This window comes from Schistocerca serialis, chromosome 7, assembly GCF_023864345.2.
Source record: "Schistocerca serialis cubense isolate TAMUIC-IGC-003099 chromosome 7, iqSchSeri2.2, whole genome shotgun sequence".
NCBI classification, from domain to species: Eukaryota; Metazoa; Arthropoda; class Insecta; order Orthoptera; family Acrididae; genus Schistocerca; species Schistocerca serialis.
The window spans coordinates 595,453,015-595,471,772 of NC_064644.1; the positions used below are offsets into that span (position 1 = coordinate 595,453,015).

General features: G+C 37.4%; 1 protein-coding gene and 1 long non-coding RNA gene across 2 annotated transcripts in view; one reads left to right on the forward strand and one right to left on the reverse strand.

The window, feature by feature from the left end:
• Window positions 1-18,758, forward strand: part of LOC126412231 (uncharacterized) — a 64,222-nt gene that overhangs the window by 30,024 nt on the left and 15,440 nt on the right. The window lies entirely within an intron of this gene.
• The window catches only part of LOC126412228 (DNA repair protein complementing XP-C cells homolog), a 125,610-nt gene that overhangs the window by 28,649 nt on the left and 78,203 nt on the right, over window positions 1-18,758 (reverse strand). The window contains exon 5 of the mRNA XM_050081718.1: window positions 17,346-17,500. Coding sequence (XP_049937675.1) covers window positions 17,346-17,500 — 155 coding nt within the window. The remainder of the gene's footprint in view (window positions 1-17,345; window positions 17,501-18,758) is intronic.

Sequence of the window (18,758 nt, forward strand, 5' to 3'; positions counted from 1 at the left end):
ATCTTGGCACAATGTTACACCATCCCGGTTATCTGGATACTTCCCACTGACACCAACCTATCAGAACTCCAGAGATGGGAACTTGTCCTTCAATATATTCTCTCTTCCTGTTACCCATTTCTGCCCAACCTCTTTGCATTTACATATGTCTGCCTATGTCTGTATATGTGCGGATGGATATGTGTGTGTGCTCGCGTGAGAGTGTATACCTGTCCTTTCTTCCCCCTAAGGTAAGTCTTTCCGCTCCCGGGATTGGAATGACTCCTTACCCCCTCCCTTAAAACCCACATCCTTTCGTCTTACCCTCTCCTTCCCTCTTTCTTGATGAAGCAACCATGGGTTGTGAAAGCTTGAATATCTGTGTGTGTGTTTTTTATTTTATTGTGTCTATCAACATACCAGCGCTTTCTCGTTTGGTAAGTTAAAGCATCTTTGTTTTTTATATATACTTTCCCCACGTGGAATGTTTCCCTATATATATGGCGAGCACAAAGTCTTGCCGTTGTAACAGAATAACCGTTTGACATAATAGAAAATCCAGGATGGAATGTAACAATACCAGAGAAGGAAAGTTCTACTCACCATATAGCGGAGATGCTGAGTCACGATAGGCTCAATAAAAAGATTCCCACAATCATAGCTTTCGGCCATTAGGGCCTTTGTCAGCAGTAGACACACACACACACACACACACACACACACACACACACACACACACACACACACACACACACACACAAACAAACACAAACACACACACACATATGCACGCACGCACGCACATCTGCAGACTCAGAGAGATGGTAGTTTCATTGTCATTCTGAAAATGCCTGCCACATGATGATTCCTCCATGCAAGGAAAAAGTTACTAGATGCTATGTTGGGAGAATATGAGATGGTGAGGTAAAATTTTATAGTTCAAGGAAGCAGCAAGTTTGACTATGTCCCGCAGAATGAATGGCCATGGAACAAAAACACCTCCCTGGACAGCTTCTGGTGACACTTCATCTTGATAGCCACCAAAAAACCTGCCAGGAGATATTGGTAGTAAGCCCCTTACAAGCATAACTGTTAGCACCACAGCAGAGCATCAGTTTGCCAAATGATGGTAGGATCTGTATTATTTTGGAGGTGGTTAACCCATTTAATTCCACTGCCTGCTTTGCTCCTTTAACATAGAGTCACAGTTTTACATCCAGCACTCATCCACAGTAATTAGGCAGGAAAAGAAGACATAGTGACTGACCTGATATAGCTGCAACATTTCTGCTGCAGCAGTATTGCTCCCCTCTAGATGCAGAAAACAAATTACTGCCTGACACTGCACTTTATCAATGGCCTGGGTCTTTTGAATTTGTTCCTCTAGTGCTGTTATACATGTGGTATGGGGACTAAAGACAAAAATTAACTCAAAGGACCAGCAGAAGAAAGTGCTAACACACCAGAGCATCATTTTCAATTATTACATGCTGCATGTTGGTGAAATTCAAAGACAAGGACATAAATATAACAAGACAAAACAATTTACACAACACGTAGCAATTTCTAATGGTACAAGTGGAACTACTTGTTACCAGAATATGGTGCACTCAAAAACAGAACAGATCATGTGATAAGACAAATCCTAACTAAATTGCGGGTTAGCACTTTTCTTGTATCAACCCCTTTGATTACACAACTTTATCTTTTCGAGGTTATACTTCACATTTTATGATTGCCCCTCACACTGTGAAGCTGTATTCCTAAAGCTTTAGTAGCCGTCCAGCCAATCACCCTGTAGCCCCTTAAGGCTTGTCAGCCTGCATTGACTCTTTCCACATCCCAGAGACTCCTCTCCAAGGGATCCATGGAAATCAATAAATGTAATGTATTGAGAACGATGGTCAACTAGTGGTTGTCTGCCATAGAAATAGAACTGACAACTGCAACACATTCTTTCTCAGTCAAAGAGTAATTCCTTTGTCGATTCTGAGATTACTCAACAGGCAAAAGCGATTACTTTTTCAACATCTTCCTTGATTTGCTCCAGCAATGCACATATTCCATAATCCATAGTGACAATGCATGGTTCAGACACGACACACTCTTAAAAAATTGGCAGGTCTGGTGTAGATGTCAACTCCTCATTAAAGTTACAGATTGGTCTTTCTGGCTCTTCATTTCAATAAGATTTGGTGTCTGTGCAGCAGTTCCCGCAGAGCCAGTGCTTTACAAGTGAAATTATTTGTAAAGTGTCTGTAGTAGGAGCAGATCGCAAGGAAGTTTCTCATGTGACCAGTATACTGAGCAACATCTACTGGGTCACACTGGTGTGTTACATACCAGACGTCAGCTGTAGTTACCTGCAATTTCCTCGTGTGCACAGAATGGCTCTGTTGTTTGGCACCTTATAGCATATATTCATCAAATACAATTTTTCCTTTCTTACAATAACACACATTTTGCCCAGAACAGAACAACAGAAAGTCGTCCTCAGTTCACCAAATGTCCATTTTTCTGGCTGGCAGTTGAATTGGAAAGAGAGCTGATTGTATCTGTGTCATTTAGAACCTGGTGGTAGTGGCATAAATTTAGGGTTTCTAACTCCAATTATAAATGTTAGTCTGCCTTGCAGAGATCAGTGCCAATGAACAATAAACCTCTTCTAGAATAAGTGATGCTACCTACTAGACGGACTCAAAGCTGAATGTCACTACAGTGCAACTTCGATTTTACGCTTTTAGCGATTCTATACCATAAATTCGTAGCCCCTGTGAAAAACCTGTAAGATCAGAGCTAAAAATTCTCCGATTTTACATTCCTTCCTGGTAAGGTTTACTTCGATTCAAAGTTCTTACTCGACGTCTCGCTTGACTTCGTCCTGTTTTTTTCCTATTGGCATTTGATGTGACTGAATGAGTTGTAAGTGGCATAAAAGACAGATGGTTTGCACCACAGGCGGTGGTGGTGGGATTAAGGGAAATTTTAAGCCATTGTAGAGAGGTGAGATATGACAGGAAATTCTGGTGCAATCCAAGATCGGTGTTGCCAACAAACGTTGCAACATTTAGCTTCACTGTGCAGTTATGATACAACTACTGCTAAGTTGCAGTGCTAATGGTAAAACAAGACAGTCGACGCAAAGTGTTTCGGACAGAGCCAATATGTGACGAAAGGGCCCAGCCACCACCTTTTCCTGTGCCACTTATAACTCAATCTCAATTTTTTTGCATGTATTTCCAATGTATTGTATTCAGCAAAAATATCAACCGTCAACATTTTAAATTCAAACACAGAGTCTCAAAGAATGCGCTCGATCCTCATCGAGGAAATGTTGCCCATTTCCAGCTAGTGTACTCGTATTGGCCGGTGACTTGTTAAGTTACCCAATAGCCAGCACAGCCACCACACCACACTAACACACATAAAATGAACTCACCTACTGGATGTGTGAAGAGGGGGGTGGCCCTACAATGATGGGAGTGTAGGTAGGGATGAAAGCACTTTGTGAAGTACTGAAAATATACTTTTCGTGCATATGATGTGCTATGACAGATGTCACATGGATGTAGACCAAGGGTTTTGCGATAGCACATTTTAAAGACTTCTGTGTTCAAATCTGACACAACACAATTGCAACAACTACCCCCACTATTCACATACATACTTTGCACCGCCACACCACACAATCTAGGTCATAAAGATTGTCAGCAGTGATAAAGGACATGAAGTGAAACTGCAGCACCTGAGCTTTCTTTCAAATTTACATTTCACACAGTGTACAGAAATTCAGTCAGCTAACTTCTAATAAATTTGTAATGTCAAGTGGGGAAGTAAACTCATTTTTTCAAGTCTCTGTTTCTCTCATCAAGCCTAAAATAACACTTTAACAGTGGTGAGCATACGAAATGCTGCTCGTTAGAAAAGCATTCAACAATAACAGCGATTCTGAAGAAGTTTGTCATTTACATTTTGCAGATTTCTGAATTAATGCTTATGGTTCAGCCACTTAGCTGCTGCGATGTTTTGGTTTAATTCAATGTGTTCATCACTTTGCGTTTTTCTGGGTGAGCACAGAGAATGCCGGCCACTATGGCCATGCGGTTCTAGGCGCTTCAGTCTGGAACCGCGCGACCGCTACGGTCACAAGTTCGAATCCTGCCTCGGGCATGGATGTGTGTGATGTCCTTAGGTTAGTTAGGTTTAAGTAGTTCTAAGTTCTAGGGGACTGATGCCCTTCAATGTTAAGTGACATAGTGCACAGAGCCATTTGAACCAGCACAGAGGATGAGCTCTGAAAAACATGTGTTCTGAACATATAATTTTTGATTGTAGCATGTCAGGAAATAGCTCGATTACCATGTACCCAGATACCACTCTCAATTTTTTGATGAGTTTTTACTTGCTGTTACACATCTGTGATTTTTTAAGAACTGATGAAATTCATTATCACAAATTACTGTATAACACTGTTTTGTACATTTAATTTCCTTCACTTACAGGTTTTATACAAAGTATTGGTGTGGATTGCAATTTTTAATCATATATACCAATTACACATGCTTTTGCATGTACTTTGGGGGTTTTAACATTTTCATTGATTCTGTATTTTCCTTAATTTTGTGTTTTTTAAAGTCTGGACTGCATGAAAACGTAAAATGGGGTTTCACTGTACTTCCAGTTGTCTGGATTCAACATTAAAAGATGTTGATCTCTTCTCTTACTATTTTTCACTCTAGCATGTGAGGCCCTTATGGTCTTCCATGACTACCACGGGTACAGCATCCAGAAGCATGTTGAACATCTTTCAGCATACTGCTTTCTGGTGCACTACCTCTGTGTGCTATTACCGACTGATGAAGACTTCTTTTGTGAGATCATCTTTCACACAGAGCACTTGATACTCATCATCTGCCATATGTCACGTCCCTCATTAGGAACTTTGTCAGCTTCTGGGATATTCAGATTCACTGTGACACACGACACCAAAACACACACACACACACACACACACACACACACACACACACACACACACGACGCAGCTACCACTGGAACTGTTTACATTGTTGTTGGGCTATATGGACTTGCTGCTGGATGTTGCCAATTTTTTTTTTTTTTTTTTTATTTTCCTCCGGAGTTAGTTAAGCCATTTTGTCAGATCCTGTCCAGCATTATCTGGAAACATAGCTGGATGCCGATGTGCATCTGACTCACCAATGCTGTTGAATCATACCTGTTTGCCCTAGGGGGAGCCTGAAACCCCTAGAGAGCGCGTCCTCAGATGGTGGATTGGGGAACACCTTCCAGATATGGGTGGTACACCCCGCAGACCAACAGCCAGCTGCAGTGTCTGACTCGAGAGTGAGTGATTGCAAGCAGCGTCTGGCCCAAAGTGGGCAGCTGGTATCATGCGTGGAAAGCAACGGGAAGCTACCACACTACTATTCCCAAGGCACACTTGACATGGCCCTCTTTGTGCAAAATAATGAGGCACACTTGACATGGCCCTCTTTGTGCAAAATAATGATTCCGGAGCTGAAACTTCCCCTCAATCTGATCTTCAGGAAGGGAGTACATTGAGGCTAATTGAAAGTGTAAAGATAAAGAAAAGGAAAAGCTATGGATTGGAACATTGAAAGTTCGCATTGTAATGGATCTGGGAGATGTTATTTTTTTACCGTATTTGTCGATACTGAATTGAAAATGTTTTCTTATATTTTTGTCAGAATTTATTATAATTTGTCTTATTATATGTTAATTTACTTCTGTTTTTGAGAGTAAAAGCATATTGATTACTATTAGAAAATGTATCGAAGAATAGCAAAGAAACTGATTGTGTAAAATATCTTTGACGTTGGAGTAGTCTTTGACTATAGTCAGTCCGAGTCGGAAGCTAACTCTTGGTGTGTGTTGACGGAAGAACAATGTGAAGGTCGCCGTCATAAATAATTTTGAATTATGTTACTATTATTTTTTGTATTAACTAAAAAGAAGAAACTACATTTGAAGAAACTGTATTTGAAACACCAAAATGAGAGAAACACGTTGAACCACGTCTTTTCAGCAGCCGACAACGATGCATTGTGGAATCATACTTAGACAACTGAAGCCAAGACTTATATTTGCTTGCAAACGTCTAATGGAAAAGGTACTGTCACGAAATATGGCAAATTTAAGTTTATAAAAAAATAATGACCATATTTTCAACTTGTGTAATAGCTGGGATGCCATATTTCAACTGGGGACTGTAGCCGGGATAGTGTGTTCACGAGATCTTCAACAGTGCTACAAGGAAGAAAATTTTTGTGTGTTAATACTAGTTTCTTCAGAATGTGTGTTACAGTGTTTGTGTTCATCGGGAAGTAAAAGTTTTGGAGAAGAAATGTTTCGGCAAAAAATATAATTTTCGACAGAAGAAAATACTTCAAGAATTTTGGTCAACAATCACATGGATGGAAAACGTGGTTTTGCAACAGTAGAAGAGTGTTCCAGATGAGTCACGAAACCCTCGTATTTTGTTAAAACAATATTTTTATCTTGTTTTATATTGTTGTGTATAAATTTTTGTTCTTCACAATGACTTATGAGATTTTCGAGAGTATTGTGCCTAAAGTAGAAAGTAGTAATTTAATAGACTTCGAACATCAGGACAGGTCAAATGAAAGAGAAAGAACCGATCAATTTGATTTAAAAAGTTTTCTTGTAAATTTCACGAAAGAAATCAAACAATCAGTTGACGATAATAAGACATACTGGGATGAAAAAATTGATAACATTTTGTTGCGAGTCCAAGCAGTCAATACCCAAGTGGGTGAGCTTTCGAATAGAGTTGGCAGTGTTGAGGAAAAAATTGAATCTGTGGAAGCAAAAGTAAATGAAATTGATGTTAAATTGAGCGGTGAAATTAATACTGTAAAAAATGAGTTACTGGTAGATAGGGAAAGAAATTTAATTGATTTTAATGAGATAAAAGGGGAAATTAAAAATTTGGATGAGAATACAAAAGTTTTAGTTAAAAATGTACAACAAGAAACTGACAATCGTTCGGTTACTCTAGAAGAAAAAGTAGAATGCAATGATTTGGAAAACAAAAAATCTGTCAAAGAACTTAGCGAAAAAATTGAAAGTTTCGACATTGAATTTCAAAGCAAAAATTACAATGTCAACACGTGTAATCTTATATCTAATATTCCAGTGAAGCACTTTTTGGTAGATGGACCCTTACATCCCGTTGATTTTATGCAGTATTGTAAGGATTGTTTTTTACCTCACTCACCAGATGAAATAAAAATTAAATTTGTGAAAAAATTCTTGGAAGGGGAAGCTTTGACTTGGGCAAACCAGATTGTAACTTTGGGGATGACCTTTTCAGAATTTGAATCAAAATTTCTGGAAAAATTTTGGGATGATCTTAAACAAACTAGAATCAAAAGTGAATTTTTGAATGGGCGAAACTATAGGGAATCAGATGGGAACATGAAACAATTTTGCAAAAATGAACTTCAAAAACTTATTCATTTAACAAAACCTTTGGATGACTTGATCAAAATTGATACCTTAAAGAGAAGATTGCCATCAGCAATGCAGTTGAGTTTAGTTCATTGTCCTGATAGTAATGTAGAGCAGTTTCTCAATTATATTGAAAAGTTGGATAGGGTAACAACAAGAATACACAGTGGGTTTACTCAGAAAGGTAATGGTCAAAATTGGGGAAATGATCACTTTCAAAAAAGGGAACAAAACAATTATCATGGTGTCAGTCAAAATTCAGGGGGATATAACAATTTTGTAAAGAAGGACCATAATTTTTATCCAAAACAAGAACAACATTTTCGCGTTAATAATCAACAAAATAGAGAACACTTTAGGGATCAAAATCACAGAAATTTTGATAGAGGTCAGTACAACAGAAACTACGAACAATCAGGTAATGGATGGCATAGGAATGGGATCAGAAATGTTGATCAGAGACATTGGCAGAACCATAATCAGCAGTTCAAACAGGAACCGGAAATAAAAAACGAGTAGACGCCCCCTTGAAGGTCCGTAAGGTTGAGGCAGAAGGTGAGCATGATGAATGGACCAATGGATGTGACTATCATAAACCCAAACAGGTCAGTTCCAAACCTAAGCTATCACATGAGGTCATTAGTTGTTACTTATTGAAGAAATTTCAAGAGGAAAATAATAATGATAAAGATAACATTTTCAATACACAAGAACATACAGTAGATAAAAGTAATTGTGATTCATTTAATTTAACAGAGTTTTACACTTGGGCAGAAAAGAAAAACACTTTGTCAGATGATGTAATTTGTAGTCGTAGTTCAGAGATGTGTGTGAATGAAAGAGAGAATGCGTGCTGTGAGAATGAAAATGTTGGTGAAAGGGATCTGGTAACTTTAGAAAGGGGAAATAATATTTTGGGGGATAATTTGAATGTGTATGACCTGAATATGTGTAATGATAATGATGTTGTTGATAAAGTTGATAATGATGGTAATGGTATTGATGATGATGTTGAGGAAAGGTATTTCATTAGTTTAAATAGGGAGTTGGGTATACACATGGTTGAAAATGGATTAAATAGTGAGAATATTATAGAAATTCCCAGGGATGTTACCAGGATGAATAATACTCGCAATTTGGGTGTATGTAAAAGTGTGAATTTAGATGTTGCTGGTAAAGAATCTGAATACACAAATAACGATGACACATGTATAACTTTACCTAAGTGAAACTTTTATAGATACTAATGATACACACACATTTCTTATGAATATATGGCTGAACAGTGAAACTATTTCTTTTGACAAGAACTTTAGAAAGATGCTTATTAATGTATGTGAAACTGTATGTCCTGAGTGGTGGAAAAAGATGAGATATTTTATTTTTGAAAAGCTGAAGGATAAGTACTTCAATAGTATACAATGTGATTTGGATGAAAATTCTTGGCTATTTGAGATAATAGAGAGTACTAATGACAATTTTGTATCTTGTGCAAATTTTATAACTGTGACAAATAATACATATAATGGTATACCATATGATTCTGAAAGTATAGGTTTGGGGAAATTGAAAGGGATTTATTACATGAGGATATAGGTTCTGAGAAAAGTGATCAATTTTGCAGTCCTTATATAAAAGTTCAAATTGGGTCATGGATTGGTAAATGTTTAATTGATACAGGAAGTGAGATCTCAGGAATATCTGAAAGGTTAAGCAAGAAATTGAAAGTGGGGAAAGATTATGTTGAACTGCCAGTTGTTGGGGTAAAGATAAAAGGTGCTACTGGGAAGAGCAGTAAATTGGTAAAAAGCCAGGCTTTAGTGACATTTTTAATTGAAGGCAAGTTGTTCACACATGGATGTTTTGTAATTCAGGAATTTAATGAGGATTTTCTTTTGGGTATGAATTGGATAGTAAAAGTAAATACAGCATTTGATCGGGTTGGAAGAAAACTTTTGATAGAAACTAGTGAAAGGGAATACATTCAGACAAATTTTGTGAACACACTTGGTGATCAGAGTAATGGAAATTTTGACAGTATTAATTTACTAAAAGAAAATAGATTGGAGAATATTGAAATTCATAGATTTGATACTGATGAAGTTGAATTTGGGAATTTAGTAAATTTGAAAATTTCAGAAACACAAAATTTATGTGGGGAGCAAAACCAACAGTTAGAAAATCTGCTGTGGGAATACAGTGATGTTTTTAGTGACATACCTGGTAGGGTAAAGGGTTACCAGTGTGAGCTTCAGATAAAACCTCATGAACCATTTTTCATAAAACCATACACTATTGCAATATCAAAAAGACCTGCTGTTGAGAAAGAGCTGAAAAAGATGGAAGGATGTAATATAATAGAAAGGAGTATCAGTGCATATAATAATCCTCTAGTAGTAGTTTCGAAAAAAGATGGTGGAGTAAGATTGGTTTTGGACTCTAGACACTTAAACAAAATTTTGTTCAGACAGACCATCCTGAAAATATTGATGAGTTACTCTATAAATTTACAGATATAAAATATATGTCAAGTTTGGATCTAACTTCGGGTTTTCATCAAGTACCACTTTCGGTTAATTCTAGAAAATATACTGCTTTCTTGTACAATGGTAAGAGCTACCAATATTGTGTTGTGCCATTTGGGTTAAATTCTTCTGTTTCTGAATTTATAAGAGCTTTGGATCATGTACTGGGGCAAGAACTTGCGTCTAAACTGATAATTTATGTAGATGACATTTTGGTTACAGGGAAAAATTGGGAGGAACATTTTTTGATTTTGAAGTCAGTTTGTGAAAAACTTAGAAAAGGGGGGATGACATTGAAATTAGAGAAATGTAAATTTGCAGTTTCTGAATTAAAATTTTTGGGTCATGTTGTCACAGACAAGGGAATTTTGGCTGATCCAGAAAAAATTAAAGCAATTTCAGAAATTCTTATTCCTAAGACTAAAAAACAATTAAAGTCGTTCTTTGGGTTATGCGGTTATTACCGAAAACATATAAGTGATCAGAGTCTGAATGCACCATGTTTAAGTCAGTTACTTAAGAAAAACACTGTTTGGGTTTGGGATAAAAGTTGTCAGGAAGAGTTTGATAAAATTAAGCAAGAGTTGAGGAAGCAACACTTATTACACAGACCTGATTTTAATTTACCATTTTGTTTGAACACTGATAGCAGTAATTATGGGCTTGGAGCAGAGTTATTTCAAGAAAGAGTAGAGAATGGAGTTAAGATACATTGTACCATAGCATTTGCAAGCAGAATGTTGCTCAAGCATGAGAAAAGTCATAGAAAATCCACACCCTAATGCTTATTGTTTGGTGTATCCTAAGTCAAAGAAATTATTTGGTCTTAGGAATGTTGTCTCTTTAAAACTGTATAAACAGAAATCATAATTTCAAAATTTAAATAATCTATTATCATCTAAAACAAAAGTCCTCCACTGGAATATGCTTGTTAGAACAAAACTACCTGTACAACCAAGTATGTATATTTGCATGTATAAATTAATAATTTGAAGTCACATGTTAATTGAAACTGATGAAAAAACACTGATGTAACAAAGAATGAGAGAAAGATTTATTTTTACTTTTTTACAAAAAAAAGTCTCCCTAGAGAGCATTTCTGAATTTTTCTAATTTTGGAAGCTAAGTCTTCCCTGTGGGTAAAGGCAAGCATGTGAGGACATGCATGCAAAGGTATAAGTTTCAAAACCAATTTTAGATAAAGCCTCATGATATATGAGCAGTTTATTGTTGTTTATACTGATGTTGTGGGGAGCAAAAGTACTCTTCATAAAAATGTGACTTGTAGTAATATTGTAGTAGAGAGGCAAGTGTATATAAACAATTGCAAAAAATTTAGATAATACTGATGTATCTTTAGCTGTACTAAAAGAAGAAAATCATTAAAAAAATACAAAATAAAAAAACACGAGTAAAAAAAATTTTAAAAAGAAAATCATAAGGAAAAAAAAAAAAAATTATTACAAAAAAACCATGACTAATAAAAAAAATATAAAAAATTAAAAAAATCAGAAGTTAAAATATATATATATATATATATATATATATATATATATATATATATATAAAAGGCAAATATAGAGAAAAACACATTACACTATATATGTCCAGTATCATTTTTACTGTTACAATATGTAAGCATAATGAAATTAACATTAATATAAAAAAAAATTAATTAAATCTTATTCTAGGAAATGAGTTTTACCTTCCTATTATTTTCAATCTGTATGTTACAATATTTCTCATGTATGTTTTATACCATGTATATTTGTCATGTTAAATAATTTCTTTACTTGAATTTTTTTTGTGTATGGGATTGATGGGGAAGTATCATTGCAACAACAGCCAGTAACAAGTCCGCAGATTCAAAGAGTCCAAATTTGGAAGAGGTTATCAGACTGCATCATTAGTGTACTAATTGTGTAATACAGATCCATCACTGAGTGTGGTCGGGATTTTGTTGTATATATCCATAACAACAAAAGCCCTGGGGAGCAGTTGTAATGGATCTGGGAGATGTTATTTTTTTTACCGTATTTGTCGATACTGAATTGAAAATGTTTTCTTATATTTTTGTCAGAATTTATTATAATTTGTCTTATTATATGTTAATTTACTTCTGTTTTTGAGAGTAAAAGCATATTGATTACTATTAGAAAATGTATCGAAGAATAGCAAAGAAACTGATTGTGTAAAATATCTTTGACATTGGAGTAGTCTTTGACTATAGTCAGTCCGAGTCGGAAGCTAACTCTTGGTGTGTGTTGACGGAAGAACAATGTGAAGGTCGACGTCATAAATAATTTTGAATTATGTTACTATTATTTTTTGTATTAACTAAAAAGAAGAAACTACATTTGAAGAAACTGTATTTGAAACACCAAAATGAGAGAAACACGTTGAACCACGTCTTTTCTGCAGCCGACAACGATGCATTGTGGAATCATACTTAGACAACTGAAGCCAAGACTAATATCGCCTTGCAAATGTCTAACGGAAAAGGTACTGTCACGAAATATGGCAAATTTAAGTTTATAAAAAATAGTGACCATATTTTCAACTTGTGATATAGCCGGGATGCCATATTTCCGCATCCTCTTACAATCTGGCAAATTGAAAAATGTGAAAAAAGAGATGGAGCACAACAATATAGATATTTTTGGAAAGTGCAAGGTGAGATGGGAAGGCAATGGTGTGTTACAGAGTGATTACTACAAACTATTTTATTCAGGCAAGGAAAAAAAATGGAATGAATGGAGTAGCTATCATGGTAAAGAAGAAGGTAAAAACCATGATAATAGCAGATTGATGATGCTGAGGTTGAAATGTCTCAAGAAAGATGTAGTTCTGATACAGGTCTACATGCTAACCAGCCAACACAGTGACAATGAGACCGAAGAGTGCTGCAGCAGAATTGGAATCTCTGGTGGAGAGAGAGAAGAAAAAGGCATGCATCACAGTAATGGGACATTGGAATGCCATGGTTGGTGAAGAGAAAGACAGAGATGTGGTTGGAAAATTTGGAATGGGTAACAGACACAAAAGAGGTGTGAGAATAGTCAGAGTTTGTATGGAAAACTCATTTGTAGTTGGAAACATGCTTTTTGAATATCACAAAAGAAGACGTACACATGGATGTCGAATATAGACAATAGCAGATACCAGATCGATTACATACTAATACGAAGTAGATTCCAGAAATGCATGAGAAATACCAAGGTTTATCCAGGAGCAGATATGAACTCTGACCACAACTTGGTTGTAGCAGATGTGCAAGTTAGATTGAAAAGAATGTTGGTAGGTAAAGTGAGAGTGAAATTTAACTTGGATGCTCTAAAGGAAAAAGGAATAACCAAAAAGCTTGAAGAATAGTTTCGAGACAAGTGCAAAATTAGAGAAAGACAGAGGGCATAAATGAACAGTGGAACCAGTTCAGAGACACCCTGAAAGCAACCAGAAAAGACGTCGTTGGTCTGGTGAAGTGCAAGTGGAGAAGGTTCCATGGGTTACCGATGGCATGATCTTATAAGATGGCAGAAAGGAGAAAATGGAAACTGATGAAGGAAAAAGGCAATGCAGAAGACTGAACAATGAGCTGACAAGAGAAACTGATCAGGCCAGGGAAAAATGAACGATAGAAATCTGCTCAGAAAAAGGGCTAGTGCGAAAAGATGTATTGAGTAGCCAAGGAAACAGTATTTCAGGGAAGTAAGAACAAAACAAATATGGAGATAGAAGGGAAAGATGGAACTCTTAAGTGACCCACACACTGTTCAGAATAGATGGAAAGAATATACTGAAACTCTCTATGAAATGGATCAAAGACCTTTTGATCTGCAGCTTGAAAAGGAAGAATCAGTAAATGAAGATGAAAAAGGAGATTTTATCCTAAGTTCAGAAGTAAACAAGTCATTGGGAGAACTTAAAAACAACAAAGTTTGTGGTGTAGATGACATTCTGGTAGAAATCTGAGTTTAAAAGAAACAGGCAAAACTGAGTTGACCTCTCTTTGCAACTACATCCATGACAAAGGGGAATGGCCAGAAGACTTCCTAGTAAGTATAGTAGTCCCAATCCCAAAGACTAATAATCCCAAAAAGTGTGAAGACCACAGGACAATCAGCCTAATATCGCAGGCAGCAAAAGTAGTTCTACGAATTCTGAATAGGAGGCTATATGGAATGCTGGAAGAAACACTTGGTGAAGAACAATATGGTTTCATAAGGGGAAAGAGAACACGAGATGCCATTGGACTTCAAAGAACCGTCGGCAAAAGATACATAGAAAAGGGCAAAGAAATGTATGCTGTCTTCATAGAATCGAAAATGCCTTTGAGAGAGTGCAGCGGGATAAGCTGTTAGATATCTCGAAAAAGAAGGGAGTAAAGTGGAAGGAGAGAAAATGGATTGCAAATCTGTACCTGAATCAAAAAGCTTGGGTATGAATAGGCAATGGGATCTCTGAAGACACCAAGATTGGGAGAGGTGTTAGGCAGGGCTGTTGTCTCTCACCTATACTATTTAACATCTATCTGGAGAAAGTACTGGAAAGCTGTTCGGATGGGACTAGAGGCGTCAGGATAAGTGGGCAGAAAATTGAATGTATAAGATCTGCAGATGACATGGCGATCCTCGCAGAAAATCAGGAGACGCTGACTCAAATGCTAAATGACCTGAATGAAGCCTGTGTAGTATATGGTATTAAAATTAATAAAAAGAAAACCAAAAGGATGGTCAAAGGCCTAAGAAAAGTGAAAATTACGTTGGGGTCAGAAATCACAGAACAGGTAAGAGCACTCAAGTATTTGGGAAGTTGGATTAAATAAGACATGGATTGCCAACATCTTAAAAAAGTGAGAATGGCTCTGGCGAAAGAGGCATTTCAAAAGCAGAGAAGACTCCTAACTAGTTATTTAAACAAGGAATTACAGAAGTGACTGGTTAAGTGCTTAATATGGAGCATTGCTTTGTATGGAGCAGAAATGTGGACGTTGAGAAAACAGAATGAGAAGAGAATTGAAGCTCGTGAAATGTGGATATGGCGTAGAATGGAGAAGCTGTGCACTGATAAAAGTCAGGAATGAAGAAGTAGACGCAACTGAAGGTTTCATTCTGGGAAAGAGAGGGAAGGGCAGAAGAAGGTTCCAGATGCTGGATGATGTCAGTAGGCCACGAGAAGGATACCAAAGAATGAAGAGGAACGCAGAAGACAAAAGCATGGAGGACTATGCAGTCAAAACATGTTGCAAGGCAGACAACCCAATGATGATGATACCTGTTTGGACTTGGACAATGTGAGGAATGTGCTGTTCGTACATGTGTTCCTGTCCATTTATGTGATGGCCTCTGTGTAGCCACACTGGAGCTATAGTGACACTGGTGTCACCACCAAAATGTGTCACACGGAATCTAGAATTTAGTACCAGTTATGCGAGCAGTGTTTTCAACAAGCCTTCACACTGAAAGTTGTTTCTTGACCATACATACGAGGGTTGACTGAAAAGTAATGCCTCCACCTTCGTAACTCTTCAACAGTTGACAGCATTGGTAAGCAGCAGGTACTGGCTTGTTCTGTAGCCTCTTCTCTACAGCTCCAGTTGGCGGCAAGCCTTAGCACTGAACGGTTGTGTTGCACAGTGTAAAGTATGGAACCCTGTGCAGACGGTCGGTCAATGCGATTTAAGCAACTTGCAGTCATTGAATTCTTGATAGCAGAAGGTGTCACCCCAAAGGAGATTCAACAGAAAATGAAAGCATTTTATGGTGATTGTGTTGATGTGAGTACTGTGAGTTGTTGGGCAAGTATGTTTAAAGATATTGAGGCGGGAACATCTGACCTGCGTGACAAACAAAGAGTTGGGTGTCCTGCAACAGCAACCACATGAGTTTCACAAGCAAAATGTTGACAGATTGATTCAGGACAATTGTCGTATCACTCAAAGAGAAACTGCAAACGCAATCGGCATTCCACAAGAAAGTGTGGGTCACATCATTGCTTTGTTTGGCTATCGGAAGAACTGTATCCGATGGGTACCCCAGATGCTGACTGCTGAAACGAAAGCGCACAGACTTGATATTTGCCAGGAACTCCTCTCGCATTATGTGAATGAAGGTGACGCCTTTCTCCATTCAACTGTGACAAGAGACGAAACGTGGGTACACCATTACGACCCGGAGATGGAATGTCAGTCTACGGAATATTAACACAAAGACTCACCCCAGAAAAAGAAATTCAATATGCAGCTCTCAGCTGGAAAAATCATGGCCACAGTGTTCTGGGATGCAGATGGTCTTATCCATGTTGATTTCCTTGATCAACAACGATAAATTCAGAGTGTTACAACACAACACTGCGAACTCTGAAACAACGGCTAACAAGGGTCCGAAAGGAAAAGGGAAATGTTTTCCTGCAGCATGACAATGCCAAACCACACACTTCACATGCTGCCACAGCAGAAATTCAGAGACTGAATCTCACTGCCGTACGGCATCCTCCATACAGTCCAGCAGCTGACTTCCACCTGTTCCTGATAGTGACAGACGATCCACGGGGGACATCATTATGCTTCTGATGAAGACGCTGAGAGAACTGCGAGACTGTGCTTGCGGAAACAGTGCTTGATTTATTAAAAGATTCTAATCCAAACCCACTGAACGAAGGTGGAGGCATTACTTTACATTCAACCCTCGTAGAATTGAACTGCCTGCCTCAGTAGTGCGTACTCCGGCTTGTACATAAATTGAATGTTCTAGTAAACTCCAACATTCTATCAATAATTGGAACCCAGAACCTTCCAAAAGGCATAAACGTTGAAAATAATTTAAGGCGGCAAGGATCAAACTGGTGACATGCTCACTGGCAGCCAGTGATTTTAACCGCTACACTACGGCAGACAGCACACAGTACACTACAATGCTGTGTCAGGGGCATGGTGGTAAAATCAGAGAAGTGTGGGCTTGAGTGTCGCACATACCGTCCACTAGCTTACAGAATGAAGCTGTAAATGTAGGTCCACTCCTGCTCTCCTTGTTTTGATACTGAAGGATGAATTTCACACTGTGTGACGGGCCACAATTCAAAAGTGTCCTGGACCCCTCACAATACAAGATCACAGCTTTAAGGGACGTGAAATACGGGGCTTGCATAATAAGATACAGCTCATTGTTTGGTGATCATAAATAGCATTGTTTTACACATTTTGGCCAATCAGATGACAATTTATAATAAATTCAAGATTGGTTAGAACAATTTTGGAGATTGACATCACAGCAGTCACTGCAAAAGGTCCATAATGATACTCTAAAAATGAATTTAAAAGATTAGACTTACTGCTTGCCATGCTTCAGCCAGCACATACTTGTATTCTTCACAAATTACAAACCCATCGTAGAGAGGACCCCATATTCCATTGGTATGCCCAAAGCCAGTGAATGCAGGAGCACAGTCTATCTGCAGTTTTCTGGCTATACGATTCAAACCTGGAACTATGAAGTTAATTTTGATCAGACTTAAAGATTATGTAAACACACAAAAAATAAAAACTGTCTCCAAGAGTGGAAAAAACTAAGATTTATTACATATGCACAAAAGCTTTAGAGTGAAACTACGTTTTTACCCTTGACTTCACCTGCATACATGCATGACACATGTACAGCACACACACGTCTGAATCTCTGTTGTTTTGCGCCATAATCCAGAGAGAGTGCACACGAGCATGTCACATACATTGCACACAAATACCAGGATATCGGAATCTCTATTGTTTTACACCATATGATTATAGAGAGAATGTCAAAATAACCCTATGGCATGTTCCTCACTCCCATAACATATAGAAAAAATACTGAATCACTGCAGTGCTCATTCTTGTGACTTTATTGACACATTAACACCATATACAGGGTGATTCACGAAGATATGCAAATTTTTTAATATGTTATTCTACAAGTAAAACTAAAGAAAAAAGTTCATATAGACATAGGTCTGCAAATGTTTTGTTACAGAGTTATGGCTAATAAAAGATTTTGCCTGAAATTTAGCAACTTCGCTATTATGAAGCCATCGCAAAACTGTACGAGATTAAAGTAAGGCACGATTTCCATTTATTCTGTTGTTATTTATCAGGTGAATCTAATAAAACATGTCTCAGATGTGAGTCTGCAGTAGTTTTCCAGAAAATCCAAAGAAGCAAAAATTTAATTTTGTAAAACTTTTAATTTATTAACTACTTGGCGCAATTTGTTTTTTAAATTCCAGACAATTGCATGAAGTTTTCCAAGAGAAGTTGTAGAGAATTTAATTTTGGAAAAATGATGCTAATAACGTTACTGAAACTGTATGAATGTGCCAGATAATCTGCTTTTATTAATATACCATAGCACATGTGAATTCACGTTAAACCGGAAAAAACAAAGCTCAGTGTTAAGTAAGTTGAAAATCTCATATAAAGATGTGAAACAAATACTAACAAAGAGATAGAGGGGCTGGCCAGTACTTACCTCAGCTCAGTACAGCTGATAGATACACAAAAAACAGAACCGAAAATTTACGTTCCTAGCTTTCGGAACTTTGTTCCTTCATCAGGGAGGAGAGAGGGGAAAGAAAGGGATGAAGGGAAAGTGGATTCAGTTACTCACAACCCAGGCTATGAAGCAACAGGGAAAGGAAAACAGGGAGGGTGGCAATGATGGAGGCATGGTTGTCAGAGGGGAGCCAAAGATATTCTACTGTAAGTACTGTGCC